This window comes from Pseudorasbora parva, chromosome 10 (assembly GCF_024679245.1).
Source record: "Pseudorasbora parva isolate DD20220531a chromosome 10, ASM2467924v1, whole genome shotgun sequence".
NCBI classification, from domain to species: Eukaryota; Metazoa; Chordata; class Actinopteri; order Cypriniformes; family Gobionidae; genus Pseudorasbora; species Pseudorasbora parva.
The window spans coordinates 33,797,719-33,817,090 of record NC_090181.1 but is presented as its reverse complement, the minus strand read 5'-3'; the positions used below and the strand labels follow the sequence as shown (position 1 = coordinate 33,817,090).

At 39.1% G+C, this 19,372-nt stretch overlaps 1 protein-coding gene across 4 annotated transcripts in view; it reads right to left on the bottom strand.

Moving 5' to 3' along the window:
* Positions 1-14,606, bottom strand: part of baz1a (bromodomain adjacent to zinc finger domain, 1A) — a 47,095-nt gene extending 32,489 nt beyond the window's left edge. For 2 of the 4 annotated variants that reach the window (XM_067455947.1, XM_067455949.1), the window contains exons 1-8: positions 14,470-14,606; positions 14,029-14,170; positions 10,514-10,792; positions 957-1,106; positions 763-864; positions 509-596; positions 260-394; positions 4-64 (exon numbers count right to left, since the gene is read on the bottom strand). In XM_067455947.1, the coding sequence (XP_067312048.1) occupies positions 4-64; positions 260-394; positions 509-596; positions 763-864; positions 957-1,106; positions 10,514-10,792; positions 14,029-14,141 (928 nt within the window). In that variant the 5' untranslated portion in view covers positions 14,142-14,170; positions 14,470-14,606. The remainder of the gene's footprint in view (positions 1-3; positions 65-259; positions 395-508; positions 597-762; positions 865-956; positions 1,107-10,513; positions 10,793-14,028; positions 14,171-14,469) is intronic. The other 2 variants (XM_067455948.1, XM_067455950.1) reach the window with 1 other exon arrangement.
* Between the last annotated feature and the right edge of the window lie 4,766 nt (positions 14,607-19,372).

The following is a 19,372-nucleotide window of genomic DNA, read 5'->3' as shown; positions in this document are numbered from 1 at the left end:
TACCCATGGACATCATTTGTTCTTTCTGCTGCATCAATTTTAACTTCTCCTCAACATAATTCATCTAAAATTGAAAAAAAAAAAAAAAATAAATAAATAAAAATCTCTTTAGAGAAACAGTATTTTGAAACTGCGTTTGTCCTGAACATTACACCCCAGTTTTTTTTTTCTTAATGATGCTTATAATGGCCTGAATGAAGACGGCCAAGTTTCAAAAATCTAGTTCTAAACAGACATGCAAGCATAAAATATCACAGACCTCTGTTGGAGAGGCATCATTTGGACGGCGACCTCTGCCCTTCACTGATGGACTGAAGACAAACACTGGGGGCTCGTCCGGGAAGAAGTGAGAGAAATCATGTTCAGCTAACTTATATTTTACAACTGTCGATGGCTGGAAAGAATAACAGCAACCAGAAAGGGGAAAAAAACACATTACAATTGCAAGAAATTAAATCAAGAAAACTGTACAGCTGCAGTTCAAAAAATGCATACAATATTATTTTACCTTCAGTCTGACGGTCCCGTTCATTAGTTCACAGTGCTGTTTAAGAAGAAGCTTCAATCTGTCTCGACTAAAAATGTTCTTCTTACGACTATAGGATGAAACGGCGAGGAAATAAATTAGCAAGTGATTTTTTTTTCAATATGACAGTTTTACAACTTTACAATATGAGAAACAAGCAAGATAAACAAACAGAAAGTGCTTACTCATGAATACATCTCTAGTAAAAAAAAAAGAAAAAAAAAAGAGCAACTCACTTTATCTGAGCAGCTTTTACAACTAATGGTTCACAACCCTCTGGGCTGACAGGTTGAACTCTGTATTTAAATGAAGATGGACTGATGGCTTTTTTCTTCTTGCTTAAGACAACAAAGCATAAAACACACCATTTATTTGAAAATGAGATGTACATATGAAGGTATTAAATAAAAAGGCAGTTCTAAACACGGACCCATTAGATGTTTTGGGAGAAGCGACTGTGGGCTCTTCATCACTGTCGCTGATCACAATTGAATCACCCTCTATGCGATGTTTGCTATGGCCGTTGACTGTGCCATTGGAATGGGGAGACGTCACCTCTAATATTTTGCAGGGTTGCCTGCTGAACATGGAAACATTATAATTAATTCATTAAATCTGCATGCAAATTTTAACTCCAACTGGAAAAGTGTGAACTATTAACCAAGTGATCTGATAAAGAAATACTAGACCGGAAATTGGGACAAAATGTTTGCCTTAGCCTGAGAACCAGAATTCTACCTCAAAATACAACAAGAAAAAGTAGGTACAAATAAAAAGTGAATCACCTTTAAAGAGTAGTTCATAGGGAAACTGTGAAAAATGTGAGACTCCATCTCTCCCAAGATAGACATTTAGATATTTCTTTCTGACAACGTTAAATACTTACCTACTTGTTCGACTTCCGGGTGAACGCTGACACTATTAGGTGCCGCTACTCAGGGAGGGAATTTTAAAAACACGCTAGTACTTTTAAATCTTCCTGCATTCATAAGTGCATTTCTGAATTGTTTTAATCTCTGACCTGTGTATCTGCGTTGATTATGCGGGGTTGTACGCTGGTTGCTTTGCGGTTACCGGTCTGCCTGCCGGTTACTGACTGTTCTTCGTGGTAACTTTAACTCTGGCACGGGGATCAACTATGAGGATCACTGAGCTACTGGTGCGGATGAACTACATCTGGGTTGTCCTTTCTGCTGTATACCATTCTGTGGTATGGACGATGCTTCAGTATTCGGCGGCGGAACTTATTCAGCTCCGTCTGCGTCCTTTTAATCTACCAGCTCTACATCTCCCCTTGGATATTGTGTACATACCATGTCGGAAATATATACATTGCGGGTCTCGGCGGAATTATAACATTGATGACTCCTGTCAAATACGGTCATTTTGGTCATCTAAACCAGTGGTTTTCAAGCTTTTTTAAGAGCGACCCTCTTTTCTTTTCTTTTTTTAGTTGTCGCGACCCATATATAGGCCTACAACCATTTACATCCAAATAAGTCAAGCCAAGCATAACAATACTTGTATAAAATGGGTCATTTGATTGTATTCTCCATGCAACCACTAGATGGCACACATATTCAGCTCAGTACTTTTCCACACAACCGCTTTTGATCCTTGATGCGTTCGCAGCGCAACGTTAATTCTGCACTAATTTGATAGCTAGGCCTATTGGGCTAGTTAACTGGTTAACCAACAAGACTTTTAAAAGAGAGAGAAAAACAGGTAAGTCACGTATAAGTCGCATTTGATCTGTACGTCCATGACACAAAAAGTGTCATGGACGTACAGAAAAAAAGAAAAAAAAACGATATATAGGCTACTTGTAAGCGGACAGGAGCGGGACGAAACATGAATGTTGCGAGCAGGTGTCTACTTGGAAACACCTCAGTGGAGCAGTGCTCACGCTGAATGGCAAGAATTGTTGGCTACTTCGGACTATTTAAACTGAGCTGTGTAACTTTTCATATATTAGGTTGGCTATTTTATTTTGATAATGAACTGACTGCGATGTCAAGTTTGCAATGACATCGCAGTTCGCATGTGTGCGCGTTAGGCGCCCGTGCGCAGAACTCGTTACACATTTCTGAAGGAGGGACTTCATAGAACAAGGAAATCATCAGGCCGTTTTTACGACAGACAAAAAAACAGCACTGTACAGATAATTAAATTGTGTAAAAAAAATACTGTGTTTTTTTACACGCGAAACATGAACTCATGTTATATTGCACACTGTAAACATAATCAAAGCTTTGAAAACACGCGAAGAACGGGACCTTTAATTTTCATTGTTATGCGGATGACACCCAACTTGACCTGTCTGCCAAACCAACTGATTATTTTCCCCCACCATCGTTGACCAGCTGTTTAGCTGAAATTAAAGATTGGCTTTCAGCAAACTTTTTGAAGCTTTAGTAACAAAACCGAGGCTTTACTTGTTGGCACTAGATCCGTTTTATCAAATTCTAATGGTTTTTCTTTGTACATTGATAATAACGCAATCTGTGACCCTGGGTGTCCTGAAAGGTGCCATTAAATACAATGCATTATTATTATTATTATTATTATTAATAATAAAGGTAGGATAGGTAAGAATTGGTTAAAAAACTTTTTTCCCAAATTTGTTTAAACTTTCTTTATATATCAATACTAGGGGTGTCCATGGTTAACCGATTGACCGATTAACCGTAAAAAATTGCGTAACCGAGTGAAACATTTTACTCGGTTAAGTGGCGTCAATGACGTGCTTTGAATTTAGTTGGAATATATGTTTGCACCCCTAGAGACCGCAAGAGCGCTGCCAGACATTTGTAATATCCACAAGAAGAAGTCATGACCAGCTTTCTAAGCGGGCAAAGAAAGCATGGGAGCACTTTAAAAATGAGAGTGACGGGGCGAAATGCAAGTATTGCAATGCAGTTCTTACCGCATTTTTCAGGCTATAAGTTGCTCCGGAGTATGAGTCGCATCAGTCAAAATATGCGTCATGAAGAGGAAAATAACAAACATCGCACTGGACTATAAGTCGCATTAGGGCAGAAGCAGAGAGCGCGAGCCGCGCGCGCTGTGCATAACGGAGCAGAAGAAAGAAAGTTTTAAGTGAGAAACTTGTGAATGACTAGAGAAAAGCAGACGTTACTTTAACTGTAATGAAGAAAACAAAAAAGCTAATCGCGGACTGAAAGCAAGATGGCCAGAGCTGAAGGGACGAGTCCACAGATGCTTGAACTCTCTGCCGGGAGAGGCTCAGCAGCCGCGTGAGTCAAACGCTGTCTGTGTGAATCATTCTCGGCTGCATATTTTACTACATGCCCTAATCATGCCGGCGCCCTCGCGGCCACTCGCATTGCTCGTGAACTGGAGCGCATCTCATCCTAATTTAACGAAACTCAGCGTACGCCTCGCAGACATGAAATAGATCTTAAGAAACTTGAAATGTCTTTTAACAATTTAAAACGAAAAGAAATAGGCTACTCTCTGATTGTGTAATCCATGATGTGCATTTCTCTCTATAGGCGCGTTCACTACGGAGATGGTGGTCGTCAAATTAATAAGCTAAAAATAACCCCGACGCACACTATGGTTAACCGAGTATTAACCGCTAAGGGCCTCGGTTAACGGTTAATGAAAAACTTGAAAACGTGCAGCCCTAATCAATACATAATTAAAATGTAAGTACTCTGAAAAAGAAAGTATAAAAATTGAGTGTCTATAGACCTCTCACGACTGTTTTAAAGACAGCTCAATATTTCCATTCACTCCACATTCTCCTTTCTGTGCTCTTTCCGAAGCCACGCCCCCAAAATACATGAACGCGCCTCACTGACCTCTCAGCTGCAGCTGGAAGACGCATTATTTACCTGAGATGAGCGGAGTGCATGTCATGATGTCAGAATCACATGTAATTTAAAAAAATCTAACTTTATCATAATGTTCGGTAATGAGCTAGTTATATTTATAAGGCAAAGAAAACCGGGAGCATTGATTAAAAAAATGTCCCCAATAACATCAGTTATACTGTGATGAGGATGAATTTCGTGTAAGATTCATAACATATACTACTGCGTTTTGCATATAAAAGTTTCCATGATGAAAGCATTGTTGATTAGTAGTAGCTAAAGCTAACTTAGTTCTAAAAAAAGTTCCTGGATGCGGTGTACTAGCTTTTACACAGGCATTTTGTTATCTAAAAGTTACATTTTGAGAAATTCAACACAACAGCGATCAACTTGAGCTAAGCATATTGAGTATTTATCATCTCTACTAATGGCTCTACTTAAGTGTATAACATGGCAACTTTATGCTAAGTAACGTTATGTTAGCTATATTAGGCAGCTTCATGTGCTAGTTATTCATGCTTCATGAAAACATAAACCAAAAAAATGTATAATCAAAACGAAAGATTACCTGTCCAGCAGAAATACAGCCAGCAAGGGTCATTTTTCAGGTCCCTCAGTTCTCGCCGTCGTTGGAAAGCCACTCTTAATATTTACTCGCGTTTGATTTTGTTTATCCAAAGACTTTTTGTTCATTGCCTTTTATTGTACGGTCTTCCTTTTTTTGCATTGTTTGCCTTCGCTGACTGTAAAACCCTGCACTGTGCATTTTAGATGCTCTTTCTCTGCCATTATTTTGCCTAGGTTTCTTGCCTCTTGAACTGCTCGAATCAAACGAGCGCACGCATGTGGGCAGATCCTGTAGCGAAAGCGGTGGTCGCCATGGTAGCGAGAGAGAGTGACAGTCGCCCCGCCAATCACTTGTTTCGTCCCGAACGAAAATAATGAACGGTGTTTATTGCAGATTAAAAAGTCTAGAGTCACTCGATTTTTATACTCTCTTTTTCAGAGTACTAACATTTTAATTATGTATTGACATATAAAGAAAGTTTAAACAAATTTGGACAAAGGTGTTTTAGAACATTCCTACCTACCCTACTTTTAACATTATAGTTATCCTAAATGTAGAAAACACATCACCACTTGTTAATTTCTTCAAGATCACCCACTTTCAATAAAGAATAGATAAACTCAACCAACCACCAATACAGGATTGGGTGTAATATATATTTGACTGACTGGATGAGACCGCAAGACAGCCAGCAGTCTTCCTACTTATTTTCCAAAAAAAAAAAAAAAAAAATCCTCCACCCCCTGTCTACGAGTGGGGCTCCATTCTGCCTCATGTCTAATTGTCTCTGTAAGCTCTGATGTCATCTAGGGCAACTCCTTGCACGAGTGCAGCCAATCGGAAAAATTATCTTAGCTCCACCCATTCACTTTATGTTTCTACACATAGCAAGGTCAGCTTGTGATGGCTGACTCTGATCCTTTCCTGGACAGAGCTCCGATGCACTTTCCTTTAACAGGCAATTTTTTATTCAGGATCAGGCTTACAGCAGTCTGTTATTTTCTCTGCACCCAAAATTGTGCAGGGTTGGCCCATTTCATTTCCAAGTCTCGATAATATACTGCATGCAAAGCTGCCAAGGACTTTTAGAGCTCCAAATATGCTTTTATCGAGGCAGACGAGGGTGGAAACATATTGATGAGCATGTGGATGTTTCTCTTTTGTTAAGCCATGGTCTGTTCTAAACAGTAACTTATACAAGGCTATTGTTCATCCCCATAAGCATACACTCTCTTCTACACAATTGTGGCTCATCTATATAATGGTTGTTTTCCTCCAGTAATCCATTTTTTTTAATTATTTTTTTTAAAGTCAACTGTTGTCCAAAAAATTATTTACAATTCAAAAGATTTAACCATGATCAAAAATAATTAAATGGACTAGGGGTGGGAATCTGCATGCATCTCAGGATTTTATTTGATTACAATTCAGAAGGCTCCAAAGTCATAAACGATTAATTGATTCAGCTTTTTTGTGTCCGGGAAACCATCAGCCTGTCACGTCGCTTTTAACCCATTTCTATGGACAAAACGCATATGAAAATTTCCAGAGGACACACAATGTGCTCCTCTGGGAAAGGTACATGATCCAAGTTGCCCGAAACATGAGCATGCTTTATATTTATCATAAGCACTTCAAACAAAACATTTATCACGTCTTGCCCTCTCATGTTTTGACGGATGCGTGCCGTTAAATGCCTTCGACATGTTTTCCTGAGTGCATAACTTACATTTTATGGTCATTATCTATAAATTTTAGAAAGTCCCGCAAGTATATCCAATTTGCATGTTCTGACAATAAACTTCACAGAGTTCAACAACCGAGCACCGGGGGGGACGAATGCACATCAAATAGATGGAGCACAATTTTGACTAAAATATAAACTTTGCCTAAATATGTTTTATATAACATACATATACATATATTATATATATATATATATATATATACACACACATACATATATATATATGTATGTAACACAAGTACCGTAATACCTCAAATAAAGACCGGGACCTTTATTTACCTGAACTGAAGAAGGGAACAGGGTTTTATTTAAAGCAGGCTTTTATTTCTAATTCCATCTGTTTGAAAAATAATTGCTTTAAATAAATAGTTTTAAATTAATAGCAAATAAAAACTATAGCGTTTTAGCTGACAAGATATGATTGATGTTTTCATGCAAACATGCAAAAATATCACCATATTTACAACAACAGCCTGAAAGGCGACAATGCAATATCGGTGAGAATTCAAGTGGCCTAATTGGTAACCACCATTGAGAAAAATTTCATGTTTATTCCACTATTAATTTTTAAAAGTTAAAAGTTTGAGAACATTTGAGCTTGGGCAGTTCGGTCTGGACTTGATCCATAGAGGAGTAATTATGCCCAAACAGAAACTGTTCACACCAATGAAATTGTCAGGACGGGCTTTAGACGATGACGGACAGATGTCTTAATGTAATCACGCACGTCATCAAAGGCGCTTGGTCGAATTTGTTCAAATCCTAAACGGAGAGCTTGTTTGTATATGCATTCATCTTCACAATCTTTTCCGGAAAAAATGGCGCTCGGGGGTAGGGATGGGCATTTTTGTCAATTTTTCATTTCGATCACCGATAGGTCTCAAAAATGAGTAATCGATTAACTGTGGGGCGGGACTTGTGCGGGGGGTGCGTCGCGGAGATATGAAACTATTGACTGGTAAGACTGTTACGAAAATGTATGTGGATAAAAACATGAGATGTCTATGCAAATACGAACATATGACTATAAAAAACTCCTAGATTATGATGCATAAATGTCTTTGAAAAAGAAACTAAATAACCGTCTCAAATAACCCAGTCAATGATATCAGGCATTGTTTTTGAGCTGAAACTGAATACACCACCCTGCAGAGCTTTGCTAGTGGATTAATAAACTCAACCAAACGCATTCTGTATGAGATTAATCAGATATAGGCCTATTGCAATTTACATCTGCCCAAAAGGATACAAATGCACACGTGAACTTGGCCAAGCTAGTAATTTACAGGCTTGAAAACGAAACTCATATTGAATGCGCTCTTCCCTTAACAACAACGCTAATACATGGGCAACGAAACCACAGATCATTTACAACACTATAATCGTGTTCTCATTATAATTCTATGTAGCCAACATGACAGATTGGCGCTGCACATCATTTTATTTTTCATGCTCAAATGCTCAGAGTTTTGGAGAGAGCCTCAAAACCAGTGTAGAAAATAGCCTATTACTTATTAGTTATGATGTTTTTGAATGTAAAAACCACCCGAACGTCATTAGTTGACCTCAGAAAACAGTATAAAAAAATTAAAAGCCAGTTGACACCTTTAAAATGTAGGCTATATATATCTGGAATAGACCACATTATTTAAAATAGCATATATGCATTAGTTATACTCTTAATTTAATTTACAGAGCAAACTATAGAAGAAGATTAGCGCGTCGCATTCACAACAAGATGCGCAACAGGGGGCATGGCGTCACAGGTTTAAAAGCGGTTTACCGCTGAACCATGGGAATTTCTTGCTTTTCAACCAGGGTTAAAAAAATCCATCCCATCCCAGCCTTGGCACAGGTCGAGAGCTGTTGTTGCAACCACACAAGTTTGCGATGCTGTTAATGGCTGTTTGTTCAATAAATGATTTCAGGAAACAGACTTGTTGAAATATGTTGATAATAATCAGCTAATAAGGCTTTTGGCTAATGATGCTTTTGCATGTTCATTTAATCTTGCACAATCAATATAAATTGGTATGTTTCTAGTCATTGTCTGTGTTTTATATGTGCCTTATAAATACTTGCCCTCTGTAGTGAACCTAAACTACTGGTCCATTACCTGGTGCTCTGGATTAAGTGACTAAGCCAAGGTAAAAAAGTGGTAATTTAGTAGTTAGCCGCAGGCTAGCGCCAACATTGTGACAACAACGGTAGAGTTAAGCTATGGTAAGTGCACAAAATCTTTTCTGTAAACTGTAGCCTGATTTAATAGTTAGGTGTAGTTTGATATCTGGCAGTTTGACCTGTGGAATGCTGCAGACTATCTTTACATTAGCGCTTTCACTATGACTACAGCAGGGAACTACACTGCCACCAAAATGGTCGCATATGCGACCTTTTTAAATGCCATTGCGACCCTAATTTCTATGGGGTCGCAAATGTATCACTGATTATTTTTGTACCTACCTTATGTTTTAGGCAATATACTATGATATGATTTACTATGAGCATTTATTAATACAGAAATGTGTATTTTAAGAATACGTTTTATAACGTGCTCTGAGCATTCAACACATCAAGTTGGTTTCAACTCCGCGACCCCTCCCGAAATGTAGGCGAGGCGTAGCCTAACGTTGATTTAGAAAAATATACCTCTCGTTAAGACATACACAGCAATCGCATATATATCTCAACATAGCCTACAATCTGTACACTGAAATGAAGCGGACAATTGACTCATATTGTAAGAAGGGAAGTTCAAGTGTAACAGAACCATCACTTGATGTTGACGACATGTCAAACAGAGCCTGTGAGTGAGAATGATGAGGCTGAGAAGGATTCGTCAAGGAAAGCACACGCGGGAAAAACGAAACGGACATATGAATTTCGACACCAGTGGCTCGAAGAATACCAGTGGTTAAGGTACCAAAACAATGCACTGACAAAGGAGCAATGCACTGTAAATTCTGTGGGCCATGAATTGCGGGACTGTCCAAATTTGTAACTGTCAAAACAATTCAAACACGAATCATTAGCCGCCACGTTTACATGCACACTTTTTTGTCATTTCAATTAAAATAATTCTGATTGAAAGATTCAGTGGACTGTTTACATGAGACGTTATCTAAACCGATCTGGGGTTTTACATGTGCTGACTTTCAATCGCAATCATCACAGAGCAGTTGGTCTGCCGCATCAGAAATGTCGACGCTCCTCTCCAGCAGCTGAATGTGTTCACGGATGCCATAGTAGCAACTCTCAACGGCCACCAGGACTTATACGGTTTTATAAAAGCTATTTATTTGTTGTAAAGTGTAATAATCATCTCAGAAAAAAAAAATTCTTCTGTCAGGCTGAAGTAAAAAGTGCCTGGGACAAACTGCAAGTACCACCAGTGGAAAAGGTTAGTGTAGTTCCCTGTACAGCAGATCGCCCCATGCTGCCTGCGCACCCACGATGTTTACAAACATTGAAGGCGTCTATTAGATAGTAAAACCATGTTTTTAACCATGCTTTTTTCCATTTGCAGTTTTACCATTTGTATAACCACACAAATACCATATAGTTAAACTATGGATTTGAAGTAAATATATAACAGTATTGTTAATTCAAAGGGCAGCATTCGGCAGGATGTGGAATAGTGTGTTTTGTCAATAAAAAAAAGCCTCTTATCTGATTAATCTAAACAATAATTGGCCAACTAATCCATTATCAAAATAATTGTTAGTTGCGGCCCTAGCTTTATTCTTCAAAAGTCTACTGATTCCATTCACATCAACAAAAAACAGAAGCTCCACAGTGTAATTCACATTGAGTTATGTGTGACAATTTCTCACCTGGTACCAGAGCGACTGACAACATCCACTATTTCTCCGGGAAAGAAGCGGTCTTTTACATAGGCATACACATCATCACATATCTCATGCAGGCGTGAGCGCTGTGTAAGTGCTGTCAGGTGCAGGAGGGGGATGACCAGGGCATTGGGAAAGTTCTGAAGATTGAGTCTAGCTTTCCTCTCGCTGTCCAGAGCCTCCTGGTAAGTCAGGCCAGGCTTCCCTGTCACCGCACAGCTCCACACCAGGCTGTTACACAGAATGGTCCTCTCAAAGAAGTCACTGTTAAAACAAAAGCATGTGTAATACAGTGGTTCTTAACTGTGAGTCAGCCATGCCCCTTTTATCAGCTAAAAGAAAATTTAAATAACAGAAAACAGCCATAGCTACTGGGTTCAAGTGTGTGCATAGCGGTTGGCCCTTCGCCTTTACAAAGCGGCACTGAACGTTTTCCAATCTATCATTCAGCTCCACTGAACTGTCTTCTTTAGACTGTTGACTTTAGACTGCTGAACAAGCCTGACATCTAAGTTCCTTGCATATAAAAAGCACCACTTCACAAAAAAAAAAAAAAAAAAAACTGTCAAAAGAGCTTACTGCACCCAATGAATATATTGTTCATCTAAAGCATCACTAAAATCGCTTTTTTTATTTTATACATTTAAATTAAAAGTTGTGGTCTGGTCAATAATACATATAAATCCAATATTGAATGACATTACAAAGATAAACTACTGCAGGCGTTTTTGATTTTAATAATAAAAAAAATCTTTCTGTCTTTACTATTTTTAGTGAAATTATTTGATAGTTAAATTTTGTTAAGGTTTAATAGGCCCGGACACTGTTTACAGAGATATAAAGGTATACTGATCACAACTGACTAATCAACCTTCACAAAAAGCTCATGTTTTGGGGGAAACAAAAAACAGTGTGGAGAAATTTACCCAAAATACATCTACTTGTTGACCATTACTATTATCTAAAAATGTAATGTAAAATTTTGATGAAACCTGTCACTAATAATAACAGCAAATAGACAAATAAAATCAATTTAAGCGCAATTACACACATTTTAAAATGAAACAACTTCCTATTTCAGTCTTATGACCTGTAGAATAAAATGTCAATAGCAACACCCCCTCCCAAATCAAGCTTTCTGAACAACAATATAATGGCTCATTTCCACCAGTATGGTTCAGTATACAACAGTACGATTCAGTACGTAAAGCCTGATCCGGCTTGCAACCGCCATTTCTCGTGCGTAGTGCCACAATGGCTCGTTTCCACTGAGCAGTATGATATGCATTTTTTGCTCTTTCCATTGTCAGAAGATATAATTGGTACCCTAATTCCAAATCGTACTGTACCACTTTTTTTGATAGAGAATCGTCACTTGCACATGCTTATTCAGCTGATTTTTTTCCTTTCAGCCTTGGCTCCAACCAAGCCTGCAGTGCCCCTCTCAGAAACTGAAGCCTCGATCGTCCCCCAGGTGACCGGTCCCAGTATAGCCGCACCTCTGTTTTTTCTAATGGACGCGAGACAAACTAAACAAAATTACACTTCAAATATTTTTTTCCCAAAGTTAGTTTATGTCATTGAATGCAGTTATCGTCACATGATTTCATTTCAAGAGTTCGTTTTTAAAATAAGTTTAGTTTTAGTTAGTTATTTGATGCTATAAAATGGATGTGACGTCATGATTGGCAGCTGAGATCGACATCTTCTCTGAGTCAACTTTTTCAGGATTTTTGGGAGCAGATTGGAGCTTTATCTTTAATAAACTGTTTATTTCACACCAACATAATTAATTGTTCTGCATCTGTGAGTGTGGGCGGGCTTTTGATATCACGGCTGTACTTCCTGCTCTCTACTGCGCAACAGTCCCGAAATCACTACTTCGCAGACTCTGTCCCAAGATGTCAGCACCGTGCAAGGCATCTAAAAGCTTCAACTCTGCTCAGCGGAAACGGATGGGGTCTCGTCGTCCATATTTTTTTACGGTCTATGGCTCCAACAAAGCGTGTCTTCTTGTGACAACAGCCACATGCCGAGAAGCAAGAAAAAGATCTGCTGTATGTCATCCATTGTTGTATCATAAGGGTACTGCTGGCGGTGGAAACAAGCCGGATCAGGGTTTACGGTCCGTACCGTACCGCACCTCACCGCTCGGTGGAAAACTTTTTCACATCTCTCTTAATCTCTTCTAAAATACACATTTTTTTATTCACTTCAAAGTTGTATTTACTTAAAATGGGCACAATGCAAATCTTCTGGTTTATTTTTAATATATTTATATATATATATATATATATATATATATATATATATATATATATATATATATATATATATATATATATATTTATATATATATATATATATATATATCATATTGATAGTTATTAGTAAAAGCTCTTAAATGTTGTGTCATTCAAACTCAGGTGAGAATTTTATATTTTACCAATTACACGGAGACCCCCCCAAAAACATGAATACACAATTTATTGAGACTACCTGTATTTCAAAATAACTCTCCATGAATACAATGGCATAAATAACATAAGTAATAATAAATTAATAAAACTAAAAACAGCTAGTTTGTGTATTGGAATATTTATGTATTGGCGTAGTGCAATATTTACCAATATCTTGCCTTAAAAATTATCGCCAAGTAGTCAGTAGTCATCATAACTCAGCAAACAGACCTAGGTATAGCTGATCTGCATCCTACCTCCTACATCAGCCCCACATGACCACTGAGCAAGATGAATGTCAACCGAACTTCCAAAAGCTGATGACAGATCAAGACCAAGACAACCACCTAGACCAGTTCAAATAGTTGCAACTAAGTATAACTTGGTCATTATAATATTTCCCTCTCCAGCCTCATATGACAAGTAAATAAATTCCACAAGGGCTGATAACAAGTGACCAACTTAATAATGGATAAAACAGTTTAACTCCTGCATCTATGGGCAAATACAGTAACAATAGCAGCGACCACGTTTCGAGCAACAACATCCTGTGTGTGGATGAGATCTGCCCCATCCCTGCTAACCCCAAAAACACCCGATCGGGGGCTTCCCGTGTACATCCCACCCGCGATATGACACCATGTTAGCCCTTGAAACAAACCGACAGATAGTTATAACACTTATACCCCTCAGTCTGGTCTCTACATCGTGGTTTAGTTGGCTAAACTAAGCTAACTAACTAGCAGCCAACTCTGTTAGCGAAGGCCTTCAACTGACACCTGCCGGGTGTACCATGAAGGAGGAAAAACTGAACTCCTTAAAAATACAGGGTTATTTCACACCAGGGGGTGTGGGTTATAAGTAAAGATGGTTTAAATGAGCAAACTAAGATGAAATGTAGGTTGGTAGTTGTTTTAATTATGAAAAATAAAACTTTGCAGCGGGCTGTCACTTCTGTTGTTAGTTTCTGCCGCTTCTGTTGTTGGCCGGCATCAAAGGGGAAGTTGAAATGTACAAATAGGAATAAAATAAAACTCTTACTCGTAGGTCCTGAAGATTTCGTGTGTGACTTTACAGAGGAAGACTTCTTCGTCGGGTCTGAGATCAGCGGGCGGTTTCTGCCTCACGAACGGCTTTTTGTGGAGAAGCGGCATCTTTTCTTTCTCTTTATCTTTCTCGGAGACTTTCAAAAACAACAAACACAAAAAGACCATTAAAAAGTGATATGTCAAATTAATGAGAACCCATTAAAAGTCAGAGTGTGAAATTTGTCGAAACCATTTGAAATAAAACCGTTAGGATTTCAAATGTTAAAAAAAACAACGATATCTTCAGTCTTTGTTAATGACACGCGCTTCCCGGGTGACGTTCAAAATCCAGCCCACATGTTTCGCCGTTTTATTCAAACCGAATATAAAGCACACTCTTGCTTCCTATATATCAAACGATTCTCATGCAAAGACGACTAAAGATGATATTTACCAGATCTATGATGTACAAACGATAATCGACTCCGGAAGGGAAAGAAAAACACAAGAGTATCAGGATATGTCCCACTTCTCCGAGCGGGGATATTAAGCGTGTTGACGACAAGTTTTGATCCGCTCTAGTTCACTTACCCACCGGGGTAGTCCTGGGGGTGGAACTTCCACGACAATTCTGTCATTGCATTGGGCGGTTTGAGTGCCAATCATGCCTCCGCAGCCAATAGTGGGAGGCGAACATGGAAATAGTGTTTTTTTGTTTTTTTCACCACATAAGCTTCATGTATTTTGAATGACAATTTTAGCTTAATATATATTTGAATAGGCGTTTATGCGACTTGATGACAACTATTCTAAGTTTGGAAATAAACAGATAATTGTCACCATCTCTGTGACCCCCCCCCCCCCCCCCCCGAAAAAATGTAGCCTACTATTGAAAGTTACTATATTCATAAAGGAAGCAAAGTGTTTATTTCTTCATACCTCCATGAAATAAAATTGGCGTATGGCTTTAAATCCATGTCTATTCGATTAACACACAAACACACAGGTTTGTTTTTGTGACATATGGGGGCATTCCATAGGCGTAATGGTTTTTATTCTGTACAAACCGTATTTTTCTAATGTCACTAGTCACATTTTCTAATGTAAAAAAACCAATGTCACATGATTTCAGCAGTTTGGCAGTTTGACACGCGATCCAAACTGCTGAAATCACGTGACATTGGTGATCCGAATCTTTGATCAATTCACTGATTCATGGCCGTTTGAATCTTAATTTGAGGAACATGGAAGAGAAGACAATGCTGAATAAATTGTTATTTTTGGACCAAAATGTATTTTCGATGCTTCAAGATATTCTAATTAAAGGGTTACTTCAGCGATTAGCATATGGCTTTGTATCAGTAGAAACCCTGAAGTATAATCAAATTATTGTGCTTTCCCCCCTTATATCCCCCTGAGACAAGAGATTTATGCATTTTATTTCTGGAAAAATTCCTCCTATGATGCAAATTGACGATATTTGCATCATAGGAGGAATGTTTGGAATAAGGCTAAAGACTACAGCCAGCAGAGGGAGCCATTACCGCATGTTTTGAACTCGCGCATGGGGGATGGGTTACACTCATGGGTTACACTCAGCTCGCAGGGAGAGCTCAGCAGGCACTCATTTAGACGGAGCTATGGTGTGCAATGTAAGTGTTTTAACTTCTCAAATTAATTTCTATAAAAGTTAAGCTTGCAAAGGCATGAACTGAAACGCGTCCCAGACTGAACTCGCGTTGTGAATGTATGCCGCGAGTGTAGTCGTGTGCCACCTTCAATACAGAAAAAAAAGGGACGCCTGCCGGTGGCCACACCCCTCGGGGCCACGATGACCACAGTCCCGATGGTGTGCCAGTGCAGTGGTCGTATATCATAACTTAAAACCTAATTTGTATATATATATACATCTTAAGATTGGTACCAGTGGACATTATAATAGGATATCTGCTATTGAAATCAGTGTGAACAGATGCACTCAGTAATACACAGCTATGAAAATGAAAAACAAACTCAGCTGCTGTAACCTAGAGGGGAGTAAGATAAGAAATTGCAAATTAACTCGAGTAATTTTATAGTGTTGTGAACAAAGATTTTGACTAAAATATTTGTCATTGTTTGCAGTAACACCATCCAAACAGTGAAACCACACCTAAATAACTGAAAATGATATAATATCTACAATCATTTCTTATTTTAATAAAACACTACACAACATTTTTATTTTTGGTAAGTTAAGTAAATATATTTATGTATTCCGTTTTTATAGTCTATTGTTAATTCTATAGTATTGGATGATGCAATTATAATTTGTTAAGCATAACAAATAGTTGTTTATTTTATTCCTAAAAGGTCCTATTTTGATTATATATATATATATATATATATATATATATATATATATATATATATATATATATATATATATATATCATCTCTTATTAAAGTAATGCTTGTGTCTGACTATAGCCTACAACTTAACCTTAATAAACAAATCATACCATAACATCATTAATGTAGCCTACATTATTAACATTATATCTTAATAGGCAGCATTTATGAAATCTAACGTTATCAATCAAAAAATTGAGGTGATAAAAAAAAAACAAAAAAAAACATAACACTGTCTGCCTCAGGAGATGCTTGAGGTATGAAGAACTGTGCGACAGTGCTTTGATTTCGGTGAGCTCTTGCATTTAGTGAATGTTGCTCTCCCGATGCATGCTGTCTCACATCAGGCCAGCGTGCGCCACTGAAAACACTTGCCGACAAATAATTATTGTGCAATTGGCTTGGTATTCATTGCCGTGGACACTTTCCAGCCAAATATTTATTTCTTCCCACTCTCGTCTGTACCTCTGCATCCGCTTGCGTTTCTGCTCTGAAACTTTTACAGCTGGACGCGGAGGTATTTGGACCTGCCTCCGCCATCGTTTCAAATGGATTCTGCCCATATAGAAAATAACCTATACCTCTTCTGGCTCTGATTGGCCGTGATTCACGACCCGTGAACCTGAAACAAACCAATCAAACAAACCAACGACGGCAGCGACCCAATTAGGGGCAGAATAGGACGTGTCTTCACACAATGCGGGTGGACCTATGTAAAATATGGGACAAATCGCGTCCCGTATTGCTTTGATACGGGACACGTCATTTTTCCTGAAAATACGGGACGATTCCGTATTTCAAGGGACGGGTGGCAACCCTAGTACCTCAGCTCTCATCACAAGCTCATTTCTCTCTATCCTGCAGTTAGTGATCAGTGCTGTGATACTCGTGCGGTGACTCACTCATTATATTTAACAGACACGTTCAGGTTTTAATTGTAGTGTCTTCAACTCAGTCACAGTAATCCAGTAACTTAGGTGGCTTTGGGAATGGCCTAACAGGGCAGCGAAGCATTCTGTGAATTGTAGTCTTTCATCCCCATGAGACAAAAATACATTTTCTGTCTTTTCTCAGTCTAGAAGGCACCAAATTCAAAAATAATTTCACATTTCTACTACATTGATGACCCAGTTTAAATACAGATTCATCTTCCCAGCGCTGAAGTACCCCTTTAACCAACGGATGTCACATATGACAACTTTGCAACTGAGTTCCTGAGTTTGATTGACTGTCTTGGTCTCCAGCAACATGTCAAGGCTCCCACGCACATCAAGGGCCACACCCTAGATTTGGTCATCACCGATGCAGCCCCCATAAAATGATCTGGGCGCGTCTGACCACAAGTTGGTCTCTATGGCCATTACATTTTCGGCGCCTATTATCAGACCCAAGCGCCAAATATCTTTCCGGAACTTGAAACAAATTGACCCAACCGCCATTACTGTAGACCTTCAACAAAACATCTACTGCCCAGTATCTGCAACAGTGAACGGACTGGTGGATCACTATTATACATCTCTGAGCAGTGTTTTTGACCTCCATGCTCCTATCAAGACACGGGTAGTCAACTTTGAACGCTCTGCTGTTAAAAACTGAGGGCCGTATCCTGGAACACCGCTGTAAACAGTCTGGTCTAAGTGTTCACAAGCTTGCCTTCCGTGACCATCAAAGAGCTTATCTTAAGTCCTTGAAGGGTGCACGCTCTCAGTTCTATTCCAACCTCATCAATAAAAATTCTGGAAACTCTAAGCAGCTTTTTTCCACAGACTATCTCCTGAAGCTGAAGTCATCTTCATCCATTGAAACCACAGTGGAGCAATGCAACAGCTTTATTGACTTTTTTAGATCTAAAGTAATTAACATTCGCTCTTCAATTTCTGGCTCTTCCTCCCTATCTCCACCGTCCTCCAACCACTCGCCCAGGAGATTGCCATCCCTTCCTCACTTTACTGAGGTTCAGCAGAGCCACGTTGAAGAAACCATCAAAAAAATGAAGTCGTCCACCTGTACCTTGGATCCCATCCCGACTTTTGTGCTCAAGCCGTTCATTCCCATTGTCAGCCAAATCATCACTCAGTTTGTTAATCTCTCTCTTAAAACTGGTCATGTTTAGGGTGACAAATGACCTTCTAATGACAGCTGATTCAGGATCACCATCACTGCTCATTCTCCTCGACCTATCAGCGTCATTCAACAACGTGGACCATACCATCCTCCTGGACCGCCTTCACAATACAGTTGGACTATCTGGAGCAGCACTGCAGTGGTTTCAGTCCTACTTTTCTGACAGGAATGAGCGTGTTATATTGGGAGAATGTGAGTCCAGGCTGCTCCCTGTTACATGTGGTGTTCCGCAGGGGTCTGTTCTCGGCCCAATCTTATTCATCCTCTACATGCTTCCCCTCGGTCCTGTCATCAGCAGACATGGACTATCTTTTCATTGTTATGCTGATGACGCAACTTTATATTAAAACTGCCCTGAGCCCCTCCACAACTCTGTCACAACTCACCACATGTCTTGAGGAGATGAAGGCATGGATGGGAAGTAACTTCCTCCAGCTGAACTCCAGTAAAACTGAGGCACTATTGGTTGGCACCCCTCATCAGATCCACTCTTCTCCATTATCCCAGCTCATCTTTGACGACCGGGTCATCACTTTCTCCTCCTCAGTCACAAATCTAGGGGTTCAGTTTGACCCACAGCTGACCTTCAATGACCACATTAAACACATTTGTAAAACTTCCTTCCACCACCTTCGAAACATCTCCAAACTCCGTCCCCTTTTAACCTATTCAGATGCAGAGGAACTTGTCCATGCCTTTGTCTCCACCAGGCTGGACTACTGCAACAGACTCTTCAGTGGGATATCTGGCAGAAAAATCCAGACGCTTCAATACATCCAGAACAGTGCTGCCAGAGTCCTTATGAGAGTCGGTAAATGTGATTCTCCCATCCTACACTCATT